At 46.0% G+C, this 18,596-nt stretch overlaps 1 protein-coding gene across 1 annotated transcript in view; it reads left to right on the forward strand.

The window, feature by feature from the left end:
- The window catches only part of LOC124087393 (protein FAM169B), an 82,460-nt gene extending 69,206 nt beyond the window's left edge, over positions 1-13,254 (forward strand). Inside the window, exon 13 of the mRNA XM_058577745.1 lies at positions 13,065-13,254. Coding sequence (XP_058433728.1) covers positions 13,065-13,254 — 190 coding nt within the window. The remainder of the gene's footprint in view (positions 1-13,064) is intronic.
- Positions 13,255-18,596: the final 5,342 nt, after the last annotated feature.

Here is an 18,596-nt window from a genome sequence, read left to right on the forward strand (position 1 = left end):
CAACTCTGGCCAGTGCTCGCAGCCCACGCCCCTGCCCCACAGGCCAGAGCTCGGCAGCTCCACTGCTGCTCTCTGTGGGGATTAGTGGGCTTGCTGTGTGGCTCAGCAGCCAGGGAGCCACATCACTGAGGCAGACAGCCCACATTCAGCCCACTTCTAGGTGAAGGCAGATCCGATCACATCATTGAGGGTCCCCCCCCCCCAACCCCTTGGTGGCTTATTGTGGCCTTTGAGAACCCAGGGGCCTGTCGTCATGGGCCCAGCTTGTTGTACTCCTTGCCCTTTGTGTCCTGGTTGCCTAGGATGGTGGATCTCAGCTCTCCTTCTTTGGGGTCTGCTCACGTGCCACTCACTGCCTTGGACATGCGTGTTCTCTCTCTCTCTCTCTCTCTCTCTCCACACACACACACACACACACACACACACACACACACACACACGAGGTCAGTCAAGTTGATTCCTACCCATACATCTGGTTTCAGTTCAGGCGTTCCTCCTGACCTCCTTCTCCTTTCCTTCTCAAGTGATAGAACCATGAACTGGTGCTTCTGCAACTTTTTTTTTTTTTTTTTTCATCACATCCCACTGTTGCTCCAAGAGCCTCCATCAGGGTCAACCCTAGCCTTTCTGGTTGCCACTGTGTCCCTAGTGCCCATAGAGCACAGCTGGCACAGTTCCTGGGCAGAGCCCTGTACAATGGGCTTCTATCTTCTTAGTGATGTAATCAAAGCCTTTCCTGGAGCCTCAAACCTTGGGGTGGTGAGGAGACCAGCAGTAGTCCCCAGTTCTAGAAGTGCACCTGTGGTTCTGAGTGGTCAAAGGACACATGTGGTGGGTCCTCTGTTACTTATATTTTCATCCAAGAATCCAGCGGTCCATTCATCTGTCTGTCTATATGTCCATCTATCTATCTAGCTACCCTCATTCCCTCCCTTTCTCTACTCATCTCCCCAACCATATATCACCTAATCTTTATATCTCCCCATTGATTCATCTCTCCATCCATCTATCCATTCATTTAGCTTCCACCCATCCAGTCTCCACCCCCATTCCCTCTTTCCTTCTAATTATTTCTCCATTTATCTACTCATTCATCCATCCATCTCTCTTTCTGTCCATCTTTCCATCCATCCATCCATCCATCCATCCATCCATCCATCCATTCATCCATCCTGTCATACAACGAATGTGTGCTTTCTCAGGGATAAGTTCTGTGCTGGACCCTGGGAATATAAGTGAAGCACAATTACTGACCTGGGAAACTGTTCTCTCCAGAGGGGTTTCTTCTGGAGTGTCCACTGGAGTTTTATCTCTCTTACACCAATTACATAGAGGGAAGGGTCCAATTGAATAGAAGTAGAGTTTAGAATTCTAGACGGAGAAGTCATGAGGCCCCACACCCTCATTCTTTGCATCTGGGTTCTCTGCAAAGAGGGCTAGACCACAGAAATGGACTGGCATCTGCAGCTGAATGGTGCTCTGTGATTCTGGAATGTTCCCTTTAAAATGATGGGGGTGCTGTGAACATTGTGCTGTTTGCAATGAATGGCTAGTGTTTTCTCTTTACGTGAAAATGTTTGGATAAAATTATCTCAGGGATTTGATGAAGTAATTGTTCAATAAAAAAATCATCTCAGGGAAGAAAACCTGATGTGTTGATGACTTCATATAAAGACATGTAAATTGATCACAGAGTTAAGAAATTCTGCTCCCCAGGTGGCAGAGTCAATATCGGTGCTGAGCCTCAGTGCAAGTCCCTTCTGCTCAGAATGTCTATATGCTTATGTTTGTGTGTGGTATGTTGGTTTATGAAATCAATTTTGTTTACTATTCAGTTTCTCTGTGGTCTTGCCTATTATTTTTTAACAGCTCTGTTGGGACATAATTTACAAACATAAAAGTCACTCATTTAAAGTACACAATTCAGTGATTTTTAATATATTTACAGACTTCTACCACCACCACAATCCCCCCCCAAAGAAACTATCCATTAATAGTCTCCCCTCTTTCACTCACCCCTCAGCCCAGGCAGCTGTGATCTGTATTTTCTCCCTAAAGATTGGCCTATTCTAGACACATCATGGGAGTGGAATCTCCACATGTCACTGTGTGGTCCTTTGCTTTCTTCGCTTAGCATTACCTTCCTAAGCTTCATTCACATCTTAGTGTGTATCTATGCATCATTGCTTTTTGCCAATCAATAATATTCCATTATATGGATATGTTGTAGGGTGTTTTGTTATCTATTCACCAGTGGATGGAATTTTAGATTGAGTATTGCTTTGGCTAGAATGACAAATTGAGAAAATCATTAGTAACGTTGCATGAACATTATGCACTTTTTGTGAATATATATTTTTATTTCTCTTGGGTATCACATAGGAGTGAATTTATGGGTTGTATGAAAACTTGAAGTTTGGCATTTTGAGGAACTGCCAAATAGTTTACAAACTGTCACCTTTTTTACTTTCCCACCAGCCATTTATGAAGGATCCAGTTTCTCCCCATCCTAGCCAACATTGTTTCTGTCTTTTTGACATAGCCACCTTTCTTGTGGGTGTAAAGTGGCCTCTCATTGGGGTTTTGATCCACGTATCCCTGATCACTAATGATGTTCAGCAGCTTTTCATGTTTGTTGGCCTTTTTACATCCTTGGAGAAATGTCTATTCATGTCCTTGTCCCTTACCTTTTACTTATTGAGTTGTAATTGTTCTTTATATATTCTGGATATGAGTCCCATATCAGAGTGATTTTACTTCTGTCTCTTCTGTGGGTTGTGTTTTTTCCCCTTCTTGTTGCCCCTTGAAGCACAAACAGTTTATGATTTTGACAAAGTCCAATCTGTTTTTGCTTTGGCTGCCTGAACTTTTAGCAGTAGTCATTTCAGTAGTAATGGCTGTTTTCTAAATGCATGCCCTTTTTCACCCAAAGAGAGCTTTTAAGGAAAAAGTTTTTTGACACCAAAATGAATATTATAAATTCCACCAAGAAGTCATAGAAGGCAGCTGTCTCTGGGTCCCATGTCCTTTGCAGGCAGTGGCTGGAGGCCCATGCCCCATGAAAGGCACTGTCCTGAGGGCTGTTCCACCCTGTACTCATGAACTGACTCACGTGGGTGGACTACCTGAGACTCCATGGTCAGGTGAAAGCTTGCATTTAGAGTTCAGGGTCTGGTACTGGTGATGGACATTCACTGTGATGCACTGGGCCCTAGAACAAGTTCTCTTTCAGGGAGTGGGGTTTTAGGCAGTTTCAGCATTGGGTATAGTGATCCCTCAGAATCTGGGGGGATTGGTTCTAGGCCCCCCACAGACACCAACCCCTTGGATGCTCAAGTCCTTTATATAAAATAATGTTGCCTTTGCATAGAACCGATGTAGCCCTCCTGTATACCTTAAATCCTCTCTGGATGATGGACAATAACTAATACAATGTAAATGCTATGGAAGTAGTTGTTATACTGCATTTCCTAGGAATAAGAACAAGAAGAGAAGTCTGTCCGTGGTCAGTGCCGACACAACCATTCTAGGTCTCAGTACACTCTGAGGTCAGTTGTATTCCCTGATTTAGAAGCCCTGGATAGGGGGGGCTGGCTGAGTTTTGTTCTAAGGTCTTTGAGGATAAGACCTTGATGGTGAGAGGAGGGAATGAGTCCAACTGCTTGGCTACTTTCAGAAGCCTCAGAGGGTCTGCCTGTTAAAATTCTTAAAACCCCTGTTTTCTGTGGGAAACAATCTAAAATGTTTGAATTTGACTTAGTTATCTTTGTAGAGAGAGACTGGACAGCAGCTGCAAGTGTTAGTTTTGGTGCTGGGGTTGAACCCAGGGCCACAAGTGTGCAAGGCACACACTCTACCGTGGAGTCACAGCCCTGCCCTGTCCCTGGAAGCTTTAAAGTTAGGTCTGGGTTTCCAGCGTGAGAAGCCATGAGATAAATTTTTGGCCATCTTCCTCCCCTCTCCATGACTCCTTCATTTCATACATGCACAAAATACCACTGTGGAGAAGCTAGAGAGGGAAGATCCAGATGCTCTATTGAGCCCAAACCACCATGGCATAGTCAAGGGAGCTCTGCCAGCCCAGGGCCAATCCAAGCTGGGTTTTCTGTCTCTGTGAAAAGCCTGTGCTATTTTCATTTTCAAATAAGACATATTAAGAAAGGGCAATTTCTCCTCCTGTCAGAGAAATCCTATAAATGTTTTGATGCCAGTTGTCTGTTTAGTGCCTTTGGACCCTCCATCCCACCAAACAAGTCACTTTCAGGTTTTCTAGGAGTCACACCCTTCTAATGAGGATTCTTGCCAATGTGCAGAAAGATGGATTGCAGAACTTGGGGGAAGATATCAAAGAGGCCAATGAACACATGGAAACAAGGACCCACTATCGTTAGTGATTGCAGAAATGCAAATCAAAACCCCACTATAAGATATCCCTGCACACCCCTGGGGACAGCCTCTCTGGCTGGCTCCTACTTGGGGTCTTATAAAGTGTACCAGAAATGTTCTGGGTGTGGGATGGGGGTAGGTAGGAATGAAGTTAGAAAAAGACATCCAATATTGCATGTAATGCTATATTTTGAGAAGGAGAATAATTCCTATTGTTTGTATATTGGAAAAGAAAATTCCATAAAATCTCAACTGATGGTTTAAAAAGTTGGAGAAATTTTGCTTCCTACTTTTTGGAAGTTTTTATTTCTCAGAATCCTTTGGGAGCTGGGTTGTGAGGCTGGTGAAGGGTTCCTGGGAATGAGCCTGGTGTCCTGCTGGCCCCCCGTTGCTTCAAGTGTGGATGATAGACCATGAGTTTTTGATGTCAGACTCCCAAACTCAGGGGTGCCTCTGTGCCCTTGTGATCTCTCATCAGAAATCTTTGGTCATATCCCAAGAAGAGACTACTCTGGCAACTTCCTGAAGATTTTTAACATATTTTGAGCAATAGGATACGTTTCATGGCATATGCACTGGTTTTTATCCTGTCCATTTTTTGTTGCTTTTTGGTATCAGGGATAGAACTCAGGGGCACTAGACCACTGAGCTACATCCCCAACCCTATTTTGTATTTGATAGGTTTCACTGAGTGGCTTAGCACTTTGCTTTTGCTGGGGCTGGCTTTGAACTCACGGTCCTCCTGCTTCAGCCTCCAAAGCCGCTGGGATTACAGGCATGAGCCATTGTACCTGTCCAAGGCCTAGTACTTTTTGACATGCAGTATTGGGCCAGTCACTGCACAGCTCTGAGTCCTGTAGGCTTTTCCTGTGCCTGAGAATAAAATCCTGCCCCAGAGGCAAATGCCAGCCTATAGGGGCAGATGGCTCAGGACAACACTCTTTTAATCTATGCAAGTGTCACATTCATTATTTTTGTACAGTCAGTCCTCCCTAATCTTCCAGTTCTGTATCAGTGTGTATCTTGGATTTAACCAGACATGCAATGAAAATATTTTTTAAAAAGTTCCTTTATAACTGAACATGCATAGCTTTCCCCCACTTGTTATTATTTCTTTACAATAATACCCATAGCATTTATGTTGTATTAGGTATCACAAGTAATTAGTGACAATTTTAGGCACATGAGAGGATGTGTACAGGTTCTATGTTATCTGGGGCGGGGGGTCCTGGAGCCAGCCCCCATTGGGTATTTAGGGATGACTGTGTGTAGTTTAAATTTGACACAGCCAATATTCAGGAATACAAAATTAGTACAACTTGACTAACTTGTACAAAGCTTAGTCTATATATTAATTCCTGTTGTGACCAATGGCAGAAAATGTAATCCAGTTGATTCCACATATCTTCCAGTCTCTTTTCCCTTGTACCTTTTTCTTCCTGGGGTCAATTGTAAGGTGACATGGGGACATCTGCTTTTGGCCCACACTGGCGTCAGCTGACAGGTATGACTGTTCTTTCTTGGTTTGTGGACTCAGGCACCTGACCAGTTAGCAGCAAGAGCTGAGCTGGTGGCTGTCCCCACTTGAATTGCTGTGTGGCCCCTGCTGGCACCAGTGGATGCTCCTTTGGTCCCAATCAGGAAGTGACACTGTGGTTTGTGGTGCCCCTTCCTCTCCCACTCAACCCATGTCCTCTGTGCTCCTGGCTACATGGAAATCATTTGTTTACACCTTTTCTTGGGAATGTCATAGCTTTGCACTTGGGCTCACCCTGACACCCCTCATATAGTCCTCTTCTGAACCCTGGAGCTTAGGCCATTCTTTGGTGTCTTTCTTTTTCTGAGAACTCCAGAATGGAAATGGGGCACATCTCCTATCTAATTTGGAGCCTCCAAATTTGGGAAATTCTCATTCCCTTCCCTCCATTGCCAAATGAAATTGGCTCTTTAAGACTTCAAAACCAATAGCTAGACATTCTTTCTGCTTCTTTGGCAGATACCATGTACCTCCACACTTAGTGCAGAGCCAAACTCTACACAGCCCCCAGTGGTGGCCAGACCCCAGAGCCCATCCTGAGTTGAGTCATGGTCCCCATGCTGTCTTCACATCAGTCCCTCAGGGAAGCCTCCTGTGCAGCACTCTGGGGGGACAGTGGAGTAGGTCACCATCTCTCCCTCCCTGGCCTGATGCACAGACTTCACTGTTAGGGATGTTGTCCTTTAGAGATGGGGATGGTAGTAATGAGGATTTGCTTTCCAGGCTGGGACGGCCATTCCCTTCCAGATACCTGAAGTTCTTCACTGGTGAAAGGAACAGGGGATGCTATGCTCAGGGGATGAAATTTAATCCTCTTCATGAGGTATTAAGAGAGCAGAAACAATCTCACCAAAGGATTTAGAGGTGAGTTGAGAAACTCCACCCTAACTAACAGTCTCCTGAAGCTCTCAAATTCTAGGTGCCTGCCTTTCATTTTCTGTCCGCCTTAGTTGTTAGTGGTTCCAGAGGAAGTGGGTAGAACTGGGAGCTATTTACTGAGCACCTGCCCAGTGCTGGGCTGGGATCCTGCACTTAGAGGGTTCCAGGAACTTTGAGCTCAGGGCTCCAGGGGACACAGCCCCATATTACCTTGGATCTTCCGACCGTTCTGATTGGTAAGAAAATCTTTCTTCTTCAGAGGAGAAATCGCTACTCGCCACACTGGAGGCTCACAGCACTTTTTGGGGACGTGCTCTGGAGAAGCCTTGGCGGGGGGCGGCGGGGGGGCAAGATCAGAACGTGATTTTCGTCTGAGTTTAATCTATATCTTGAGCCACTATTCTGGCTGACCAGAAAAAAACCAAACAAAACCAAACAAAATACAAAAATCGGGAGATCACATAGAACGGACTTGGAGAGCGTGCAAATTGGTATAAAACCCCGTTTCCCGAGAGAAATACCTGCAGTGGCCACAAGATGGCAGCATTGCCCAAACCAAGCCCTGACCCGGCGTGCGGTTAGATTCTTCGCAGGCTGCCAAGGTCCCAGGCAGCGGGCACCTGCTTGTCTTCCAGCAAAAATTGCAAAAGCGATGGGTGTTTTTAATTGCAGCAGGACACCCTGCGCTTTACAAGAAAAAGACACAGAGCATCACAGACTGCTCACCCTTGCCTCCTTGTTTTGATGCAAACAAAGATGATCTGCTTTAAAACGGAGCTATGTCCGCAGCGACAAGACAGGTAATACAGCGGAGACTTACTGTAAGAGACCCTAGTTATTAAGCCAAGCTAGGACTGGTAACAAAGGTCCCAAGATCTTCCCAGCCACAGCATGCCATTTGTCTACGTCTATCTATATTCGTCAGCTGTTTCGGTGCTGTGACTGAAAGACTCAACCAAAACAACTGTAGAGGAGAAAAAGTTTATTTGAGAGATCACGGTTTCAGATGTCTTTGTCCATAGAAGGCCGGCTCCATTCCTTGGAGCTGGAGGTGAAGCAGAACATCATGGTGAGGAGTGTGGCAGAAGGAAGGGGCTCAGAAAGCAGAGAAAGACTCCACTTACCAGATACAAAATATGTATCTCATAGCCACGCCCCCAATGAACCACTTCCTCCAGCCATATCCCACCTGCCTCCAGTTACCACTTAGTTAATCCCATCAGGGATTAATTCCTGATCAAGTTAAGGCTATAACCCAATCGTTTCTCCTCCAAATCTTGCATTGTTTCACTCATGAGCTTCTGGGGGATACCTCACATCTAAACTATAGCAGTGTCACAACTTCAGACAAGTGAGCTCTTGGTGTTATTGAGGTTCAATGCAGTCTTTCAGTGCACATTGGGCCAGGTGCTGTTGAGGGCTAGCACAGACTCTTGGGCATGGCAGACATGGTCCCTATTGTAGGATTTTCTGGCCAGTGTGAATAGCAGCCCCAAGAAGAAGCAATGGCAGTAATGGGGACTAGGGTCCTAAGTTCATCCTAGTGTTAAGCCATCAGCTTGTCAACATAAGACCTTACACAGTGCTGATAAGGAACTGCTTTGGAGATGATGCTAAGGGAGGCAAGCAGCAGGGGGAGAGAGTGAGCGCACTGTGGCAGTGGCTGGTGGCACAGCCTAGTGACCTTGAGCTGTTATGATGCTAAAGGAACAAACAGAAGCAAAGGGTCCACTTGTGGATATTCACCCTGGATTGTACACTTCCTGATGTCAGAGTCAGGGCTCACAGTCTCAGCAACATTGGTGGATACCACAGGCCCATTATGAATGTCAATTGCAAGCCTAAGTAGATAGAAAGGACTCCCCTCAGGATACCTTGGAGTCTGCCAAATCCAGTGGTATTCTTATTGGTGTGGCACCCCCCAAGGAGATGCCCTGAGCCAGGTGGGCTAGGGATACATATATGGCTTCCTAGCCTGAGTTCTCCCTCTCTCCTGACAGCTGGGTGTGCCTGGAAGCTGTGAGGCTTTGAGTGGGGATAGAGACCCTTGCCTGAAATCCAGTCATATCTTGCTATATTTCTATACACTGCCTGAGAAATACAGTAGCATCACTTTATTGTATATACCTTTTGACCTTTTGCTTAAAAATATGGCATCAAATAGCACAGTAGTAATCATACCTGAATTATTTAAACCATGGGTGTTTTAAAACCATCATTCATAATTCTGCATAAGACCTCACAGAATAGCTGTACCATGCTTGACCTGACCACATTCCTTTACTTGAATATTTAAGCTCTTCCTTGTTTTCAGCTGCTGTAAAAACACTCTGCAAAATGTAGAGGTCTTACCCCCCCAAAATAAGACCAAAAAATGAGGGTAGAGGAAATATTTTTGGTAAGGGGAGGATTTTGTTTCTTTTCCAATCCCTTTCTCACAAGATCCATTTCTCCTCTAATTCTGTCTCCTTGGCACAGCTCTGCCTTTGAATTATTTGGACCTGCGGCCCCCTTAGTATCCTGCCTCTCGCCCAACTACTCTGTGTAGGGTGAGCTGAATCCAGGCAGGTAGGAAACAGCGCCCCCTCCTGGCCATCTCCCACCAGCACTTGGAGAGGAACCATGGAGCTGAAGGCTGCTGGACTGAGAGAAGCAGTTGTGAGAGAAAAGGGCTCGGGTGACAGCCTGCCTCAGGGAAGATGTGCTCATTTTGTATTGCTTTCTGTGAAGGTTGAAGTGTAGCTTATATGCAGCATCTGGTTTTAGTAGTCGAATGAAGCCTTCCATATCCACAGGATGGAAAGTCTTGGAACCTTTGGGACCAGAGTGGGTGGAGAGGGCTGTTCAGGGCTGACCCAGGTAACCCAGGCCTCTGATTTCTGTTTCTCCAGGATCATCAGAGTCTGGTCTAGCAGGTCAAGGTCAAGTGGGTCATCTTCCAGATGAGAAAATGTCATTGTGACTTCATAGCCATTCCACAGAGATTATTCTAGAGTAAGATGGTTTGCACTTTCTCTCCTTGGAGCTAGGAGCCTTAATTAACTCAATGTAATTTCGGGTGGGAATATTCTAGGTTGAATAAAAGAGAAAATTGTACCAGGAGTCAGGGGACCTTGATCCAATCCATCTGTGTCCCAGGTGGTGGTGTAAGATGGGGAGACATGGGCCTCAGGGCTGGCTTCCTTCTCTCTACAGTGAGGGGCTTCCTCTGCATGTTCTTGAAGGCTCATCCTGCTTTTGGAGTTGGTGACTACTCTATCTTCCCATGGAGATTTTTCACTGGTAGACATCTGAGCTACAGTGGACAGATGGTCAGTGGATAAAGTTGAAGGTATGGCTAGCTTCCCTGGGGCTTTCTGCAAGCTTGGCCTCTTCTGCCCAGAACCCTGAACCAGGAATAATTACAGAAGAGGAAAATTAGGAGTTATGAGATGACTAAATGACCAGGCAAGAAGATGCTAGAAGCCTCTGTGGTTCCTGAAAGAGATCACACCTCAGGAGAGGTAGGAGACTAAGGATGTGGTGGCCAGAACCAGCAGCCTTATGATAGTGGGTATGGGCCTGGATACATTTTGGGCAGAACATCTTGGCCACTTACTCTAGAGGGGCTGGGACCTCCCTTACCTTGTTATCAGAGCTCAAGGGAGATTTGTGGGTATGCCTGAGAAAATACATGTGGCAGAATAGCTCAGGGGTTGCTTGTATTCCTGTGTGACCCTGTAGCTTTGACTCCTCAGTGTCTGAAGACTTTACTTCAGGGCGGTGTGGTTTTGAGTGGCTCATAGATGAGCAGTATTTGATTTTGTGATTTTGAAGTTGATTTTTATTCAAGGTAAGTGGTACTTGTTTTGATTGACAATTGCCACTTAAAGTTGATGTCTTAAATATATTTTGTAAGTAAAAAAGGCAAGCTGACTTAAGAAAAATAAGTAAACAGTAAAATAATACAAGTGGCAAAATTGCAGAGATGATATGGAAATGAATATGTGTGAAACACCTGAAGACCTAAGCTAGCAGGAAGTCCCCAATCTCAGAGCAATGAACAGACCCGTGCAGGGCCTCAGTGAGCCTTTGTTAGGGAACTTTCCTCCTTCCTGTCCCAGCCTGGCCATAGTTCTATGGCAATCTTATTATTTCTTGTATCTGAGGGAGACCAGCAGATGAGCTGGGTCAAGAGAGTGGTAAAACCCACATTTGGAGACTGGATTACTTTTCTTGTTCTAGCTCTACCATTTTTAAGGCCAGTGACCTTGAGCAAGAAGAATAACTCCCTCTGAGCCTTGGTCTCCTCATCTGTGAAGTAGGGATAATGATGTCATGGTCCCTGAATTGTTGGGTGGTCCATGAACTGACATAGGTGAAGGCTTCTCTGTTGTAAGGTGTGGGCAACAGTTCCACGGCAGATTGGAGGTTAAGTCTGCCCAGAGGCTTTTGTCTGTCTCTAGCATCTGTTTTCTCTCCCAGAAATAGCTTCTGATTTTTGCCTGGCTTCTCCTCTGCATCTCCCCCCTGTGGTGTCAGTGGGACAGGTGACCCAGGCCTATGGAGTCAGAGCACCGAGTCCTCCTAAACAAGGAGGGCCTCAGCCTGCTCAGTTGGCTTGAGCTGATTCAGACGGAAATGCATTTCAGAGGCCTAAAAGCAGACTGGTAGGAACTGAGGGTGGAAATATTCCTGCCATCTTGTGGCTGCTGGGGAGGGCCATAAAATGGAATGGGAACTGAAGGATGGATCCCTGAATCCAGTTGTGGCTGAAACCAGAACTACCCCTGGGGTTTTTATTTGGAACAAACAATCTCCCCTTTACTTGTGTTAGTTTGAGCTGTTTTTCTATCACTTGAAATCAAGAGTACAGACTGACCTATTATTTTTTTCTCACCTCCCTTTATTTTTTTAAGAAAATGGGGGGACAAGAGAACCTAACAAGGAACAATAGAAGATCAAATCTGTAGAGGAAGATCTTGAGAGTGATCTAATTTGGCCAATTTGTTGAAGCATGCCTTTTGGGGTCTTAGAGACTTCATGGCCTTTCCTTCATGGGCCCCCTTCTACTTCAAGAAAGTTACATTTTGCTATTGGGCTGGAATAAAGTGAATATAATTGAGGACAGATTGTATTTATTCATATTTTCTTAAGATTTTAAAGTAAAATATTTCCATGTCTATTGTGTCTAATGGATAAAGCGACTCTAAGGGTGTTTGCTTTCTCCCCCTCCCCTTGTGGGGTGTGTATGTGTGTGTGTGTGGGTGCACACATATATATGCACATATGAAGTTTTTATCATAGGCAAACATTTGTAACCAACAGTTAGTTCTGAGTTACAGGCAAATCATTTCCCCCCTTGATCTTACAAAGCATATTAGGAACCACATCAACTGCGGCCCATTTCTTGAGCATGAATAGAATAGGTATGTTGAAGATTCCAGTGATGGTGGTGGTGTGTCTTAGAGCAATGATCAATTCCAATTGGCCAAATGCATTTGGGGTTGGATTAGGCTGAATATGATGAGAGGGGAGCTCAGAACAGTTCTCACTTCTGATTGGCCGAATGCATAAAGGTCTTATTGGCATAAGTGTCAGCCAGAGCCCTATTGGCTGGAGGCTGCAGGCTGAGGAAAGAAGCCTCTATGAAATTGTGCTGGTTGAACTGCTCAGAGGCTTCCTATTTGGATTGGTCAATCTCTAGCATGAAATGCCTCCAATGCAATTTTTTTTCCTGTAAAGTGAAAATCTACATCTATGTTGTTCAGATGACCTAAAGCCTGCCTTCTAGGAATGTGGGCAATAAGCATCTTGGCCTCATCGACCATTTGGACACTGCAGTTGGGACCAAAGGCTTTTGCTGGCCAGGAGCTGGATCCAACTTTATCTCCTGGTGGACATTACCTGCTAAAGAGTGGAGGTGGGAAAGTCTGTCCTGTTGTTTAAGTCTATCTTACACTTTCTCATTGACTTTTCCTAAAAGAGCTGCAGATGGAAGTCCTGGAACTCTGCCTGTGTAGCTCAAGCAGGTTTAGGGCAGATCATGAGAACTTTTCAAAACGTTTAGGAAGAAACAGCCCAGCCTACATCACAATTAGGGTTGAGCATGGGTTTTAGACCAATATCAGTTTCACCAGAGAACTTGATAGAAATGCAGATTCTTAGATACTATCCCAGAACTACAGTATCAGAGACTGGAGGGTGTTCCAGGAATCATTATTTTCACAGTCCCTCCAGGTGCACGCTTGGGGCTGAGTACCTGTTTGATTCTCTCTCACAGGAACACAATCTTTCCCCCTCTTTGCAAAAAGCTTTTTAGTGACGGCCTCACTGACCCGCACCCAGGCAGGCAGGCTCCAGCCCAAGTAGATGAAGTTGAGCGGCAGCGATCTCGATTCTCAGGCGCCTACAAGTGCAGGGAATCCCCTTGCAATGTCTCCTTCGGGACCCTCAACAACACCCAAACCTAACAGATCAAGATCTTGTAAACGTTTTGACATTTACTTCTCTTACGGAGGTTACAGCGATAGTCAATTTGCTGTTTAAGACACTCCGAAGGCCGTGTCACTGCGCTCCGACAAGGATTGGAATGATACCACGTTTTCCTTAGGTTGGAAGATCCTGGGCAGCGGCGCCGGTATCTCCGTAGTCGCCCCGCACAACCACTAGATGGCGCTGTTGCACTTTCCTGCCGGCTCCGAGGGACGCTCCAGCGCCAGCCTTCCTGCTTCCCTGGGTCGCACCAGAGTCCCCGAAGTGTAATAACAACGTGCCACTGTACGCTGAGGCCTATTTCACTAAGATGTCCAGGAAATGATATGCAGCCAGGGGCTTTGACTACAGGGAGCACTGACTGTGGGATTGTAGCAGGAAAGCCCTTTAGGATTTTACAAGTCCCTTTCCCCTTCACGACAGGCTGATCCCCCCGCCCCCCCCCCCCCCCCCCGCCCTCTCCGCCCCACCGCTCCACTACCGTCCCCCGTCCCTGGGGTTGTCAGAGTTCCGGTCACAGGCCCTAATACCAGTCGGGTGGAGGAGAGCTCATAAAAGTGGCGACAGGCTATTTTCTTCTCACGGGAAGTCTCTAATCTGATTGCATCCCTCGTTCTTTTTGTGTTTCTGCGCAATTCAACCATGGCAAGGACTAAAAGGAAAACCACCTTCGATTGACAAGGAACCTGCAGAAGGCCTCCAGAGTCAAAGAATAGTTTGCTTGGTTTGAGAAAACTAGAACTGGGGGTGTGAATGAGAGGGGCCTGTGGGTGCTATGGGGACAGCAGGAGGGACGACATGGTCAGGCTGAAACTGGGTTTAAGGCTAATTTAGGGTGAAAGCCCAGAGCAGCCTCAGCACCCAGGAATATTTAGTACACACTTGCTGCAGGAGGCACATATCTGGGTGGCAAAAGGGCCACCAACATCCAGCAACATCTTCACATCCCAAGTAGTCATCTCTTTGGAGAATGTGACAATAATAGTAATAATCACAGGGCAGCCATGAGAACAACCTCATGTAATCCTCCCCACTCCAGTAGGAGGGAGGACAGATGTGTCACAGTTCACAGGTGGGAAAGTAGTGGCACAGGGAGGTTGTGACAGGGAAATGCCCATGAAGGGCAGAGACAGAACTCCAAACCAGGCCTTCTGACTCTAGGGCCTCTTCCCCTTGAAGCTAGTGGCCCCAGGGATCTGTGGTAGAGTCCCAGGAGACCCCACCAATTGGAGGTCACGGCTAGGCATGGCTGAAGGTTGCAGCACGGGCTATGGGATTGTAGCAGGAAAGTTACAGAAGGCTGCTTCTTGACAGGCTACCTATTTCTCAAGAGCAATCCCACCACAGCCCAAGATGGGCAAGGGCAGTGGGAAACCCCTGGATCAGGGAGAGGCCAGCCAGAGCCAGATATATGGATAGGAACCAGAGGGGGAAATGAACATGGATGAGCCTGAGGAACAAGTGCAAGGAACAGCTGTGTGGACTGTGCTCTTGGTGGCTGGGATCCCTGCAGTGGTCTCAGCTGAGTGAGTGGCACCATTCATACAGTTGTTCAAGCCCTAACTCTAGAGTTGTCCTTGCCTCTCCCTTGCTTTCTACCCCCCCCAACCCCCAGCTAGTGCATCAATAAATTTTCAGGCCCATCAAATGAAACACCCAGTTCTCCATGCCTCCTTCAGCTCTGGCTTAAGTGGTCCTGAAACACTCTCTAATCTAGGTTATTAATTTTATTTCTTCAGCATGAATCTCCCACTTTTACTTTTTTCTTTTTGAAACTTCTCCCTTATTGTTTTTAAAAGTCTGGGATGGTCTATTTACTGATGGGATTTTTGGTTTGTCCTCTCCTTCCTCCTTTTCCATTTTACAAGCTCCTCCGAGGCCACCAGTTTTGATCTGCCCTGTGCCAGGCCTCTGGAACTTAGTGGGCACTTGAGAAATTCCCAATGGTCTTCTCTTGGTCCCAAGCTTGTCTCCATCCCTGCCTGACCATACCTTGTAGTCATCTGATGCTCCAGTGGAAGAACACTCTCTGCCTCTGCCCACAGTAACTCAAAAGATCAGATTTAAATACAAACTTAAAATTTGGAATTAGCTTTAACTTTACAAGAGTTACTAAAATGCAGATAGTACAAGAAACTCTTTATTAAGAGTTGATCTCTTCTTTTAAACAAAAAATAAAAAACAAAAAAACTAGGGATTGAATTTAAGGGCACTCAACCACTGAGCCACACCCCCATCACAATTTTGTATTTTATTTGGAGACAGGGTCTCACTGAGTTGCTAAATGCCTTACCATTGCTGAGGCTGGCTTTGAACTTACAATCCTCCTATCTCAACCTCCCAAGCCCCTGGGATTATGGGCATGCGACAGCAAGACTTGATCTCTGCATAATTATTTTTCTGAACATTTCTAGATAAATTGCCCTTTCCCCCTAACCGTTCAGAGTGTCTTTCTTAAAAATGAAGATATCTCTTATGAAACCACAGTGCAGTGACCAACATCATCAGTTTACATTGATACAACACTTTTATCTTATCCACTGTTCATATTCCAATTTTGTCACTTGATTTAATAATGTCCTTTATAGTAAGCCTTCTCCCTTCTGTCCCTATAGTGCAGAATCCAGTCTAGGGGCATATACTGCTTTTCATGGTCCTGTCTCTTTGGACCCCCAATCTGGAAACTCTCTAGCATTTCCTTGTCTTTGGCATTGGCTTTTCTACAACATACAGTACTTATGCTCCTCCCCGTTTAAAAAAAATAGAATGTTCTTTATTTTGTACTTCTCTGAGGTATCTTTGTAATTGTGCTGGAACACAGCATAGACGATATTGTTTCTTCTCAGTGTCACATCTGGGGGCAAATTTAGTCAAGTGCCTTCTCACAGAGCCGGTAACTTCTGTCTCTCCTTGCCCCCAGGGGACCTATGCAAATGTAGAAACATCAGGAGGTGGTTCTTTCAAAGTGCGCTCTGAAAAGAACTTTTCTTCTTAGCTGCAGTTGAAAACCTTAACAAGTCTCTTGGCTTCTAGCAGGAAGGCTGGCTTTAGGCATGAGTGATGCTGGCGGTTCCCAGGCTTTCAAGCTCAGTGCCAGGGCTGCACTATAAAGTCCTCCCCAAGGAGCAGCTGGGAGTGGGAACAATTTACCTTCTGCCTCCTTGGTGGTTTTGCTGCATAGTTTTAAAAACACTTCAATGTGTGTCGTGCTACAGCAGGGCTTGGAGGGAACAGATGGAAGTCTCCTCACCTTCAGGCCGCCTCTCTGCTCTTGGAGCACTGCTAAAATGCTAATGTCTCCGGAGAATCTGTTACTGGCCATTGACCATGGATGACCCAATAACTAGGTGGCACTGGAGAGGAACTGTGGAGAACTGGACCACAGGAGCACTAGGTCCCTGGGTTGAGAGCAATGGTGACAACTTTGTAGGTCTCCTTTTTTGCATGGTCACTGGGGGTCCCAGGAAAGAAAAAAGACCTTTTTTGATGCTTTGAAGGTAGTCAAGGAGGTGGAAAGAGAGCTAGTTATTTAAATTGGGTTCAAATCAGCTCTCCTCCTGCCTATGGTAGGTTTTTGTCTTCTCCGGAGCCTCTTCTGTGGTTCAAGTTTGCAGCCATGACAGAGGAGATGGTGTGTGCAATAGGAACAGTGTTTGTACACAGTTGGTGCTTCCAAAGTGCGGCTTCCTTCCCACCACTTTGTGGCCTTTCCTGTTCCCTAGTGTTAAGATGGGGAGGGCATGACATCATGATCCAGGCCCAAGTGGGCATGGGCGACTCTGAATGTCAATTGCTCCGGCTCTTTTGAAAAGCTTTGGGGGCTTTGGCATTGTTGTAAGATACACTAGGTTTGTCTAAATCAGGCCAGGGAAGATTTGCAGGCACAGAGATTTGACTGTCACACACCGCTATGATTTTCAATAGACAGTTGTGCGGGGCCATGCGGGAGAAGCACTGGGGTTGGTCAGGAGGCAAAAGCAGTGGAGGGTGGGGGAGAATGTGGGGAAAAAAAAGTTTATTGTGATTTTCGCAGGAAGAAAAGGTGAGGCGGGTAAGTTTGTGTAGAATTGGTCTGTTTGAATAATCTCTGTGGGCTCTAGGTGGTAAGGGCCATGTCAGGTTGTCTGGTACCCTTCCTTGGTGTGATTAGGGTGGGTAATAGTGGCCTGGGAGGCGGGTGCCCAATAGGAGGAGGACTGGAGGTGAGGTGTAGGGCCTGGACTGGTTAGTTTAGGTATGATGAACATGCTGGGGAGACAGGGTTGACTATCTCTAGGAGTCAGGTATCTCCAGGAGGGCATGCTTTTCAGGGTCATCAGAGCCCCCAAGTCAAAGCAACAGAATGACAACAAAAAGACACAGAGAGTACAAGTACTTCCCATCCCCAGAAGGAGGAAAGTGCAACCTGTGCATGCTCCCGGTCCCTCCAGGACAGGGCCCGTGTTTATGGTCTTCTAGAAGATGTGCTTCACTGGCACTAAGTGGACTTCTGTGTGACTGCAGAGTGGCTGGACTCTTTATTTGAACAGAGCATCTTCCAGTGTGACATGAAGTTTGGTTAGCAGAGCTGAGATGCCTGTCAGGAGCTACCCCTCCACTTGAACCTATCTGTCCACCAGAAAATGTCTGCCTGGGGTGGGCTCAGGATGCTCAGGACAAGGACAGACTTCTTAGAGAGAAGAGGGCAGTGTGCTGGTTTTGCATGACATTGTATCTCTCTGAATCTTGTGTTCTTTCTGATGGCAATTTGGAAGGGGAAGTGATCACTCTGGAACATATGGAATCTGAACACAAAAGATTTTTTTTTTGCACAGGGGAGTGAGACCATCCCAGGTCACCAGCTTCAGCAGGGGACAGTGTTACCCAGTGGTCTTGTGTATTAGTTTGTATGTGCACACACACACATTCATGTCAACATGCAAGATGGCTCATGATATACACTTGGGATAGAGAAAGAAGAAAGACCACCTTTTCAATTGGGGGCTACTAATTAGGAGGAATGTTGCCTGATATCCTAAGAGGGGCATCTGTCTGGACATTAACAACTGGGTTTGGACTGGAAAAAAATTGGAAGGATGGTAAAACTCTTTGACAGAGAAAGTGAGGCATATGAATCAGGCAAAAATTAATAATCGCTTTTCATCCAGGCTTTTAAGTTTCTTCGGAAAATGTGCTATTTGCCTCCCCCTCCCCCACTTATTATGAGATAGTCACTGTGTTTCAGGCATTGGGAACAAAATCATGAACTAGAAAGGGTCCAGTGCCTGCCCCTGCGATGTTTATAACCTAGACCAGGGCTTACTGAACCTCAGAAGGAACC

The sequence above is a fragment of the Marmota monax genome, unplaced genomic scaffold, assembly GCF_021218885.2.
Source record: "Marmota monax isolate L192 unplaced genomic scaffold, Marmota_monax_Labrador192_F-V1.1 WCK01_AAM20220418_F8-fsc00005, whole genome shotgun sequence".
In the NCBI taxonomy this organism is placed as follows: domain Eukaryota; kingdom Metazoa; phylum Chordata; class Mammalia; order Rodentia; family Sciuridae; genus Marmota; species Marmota monax.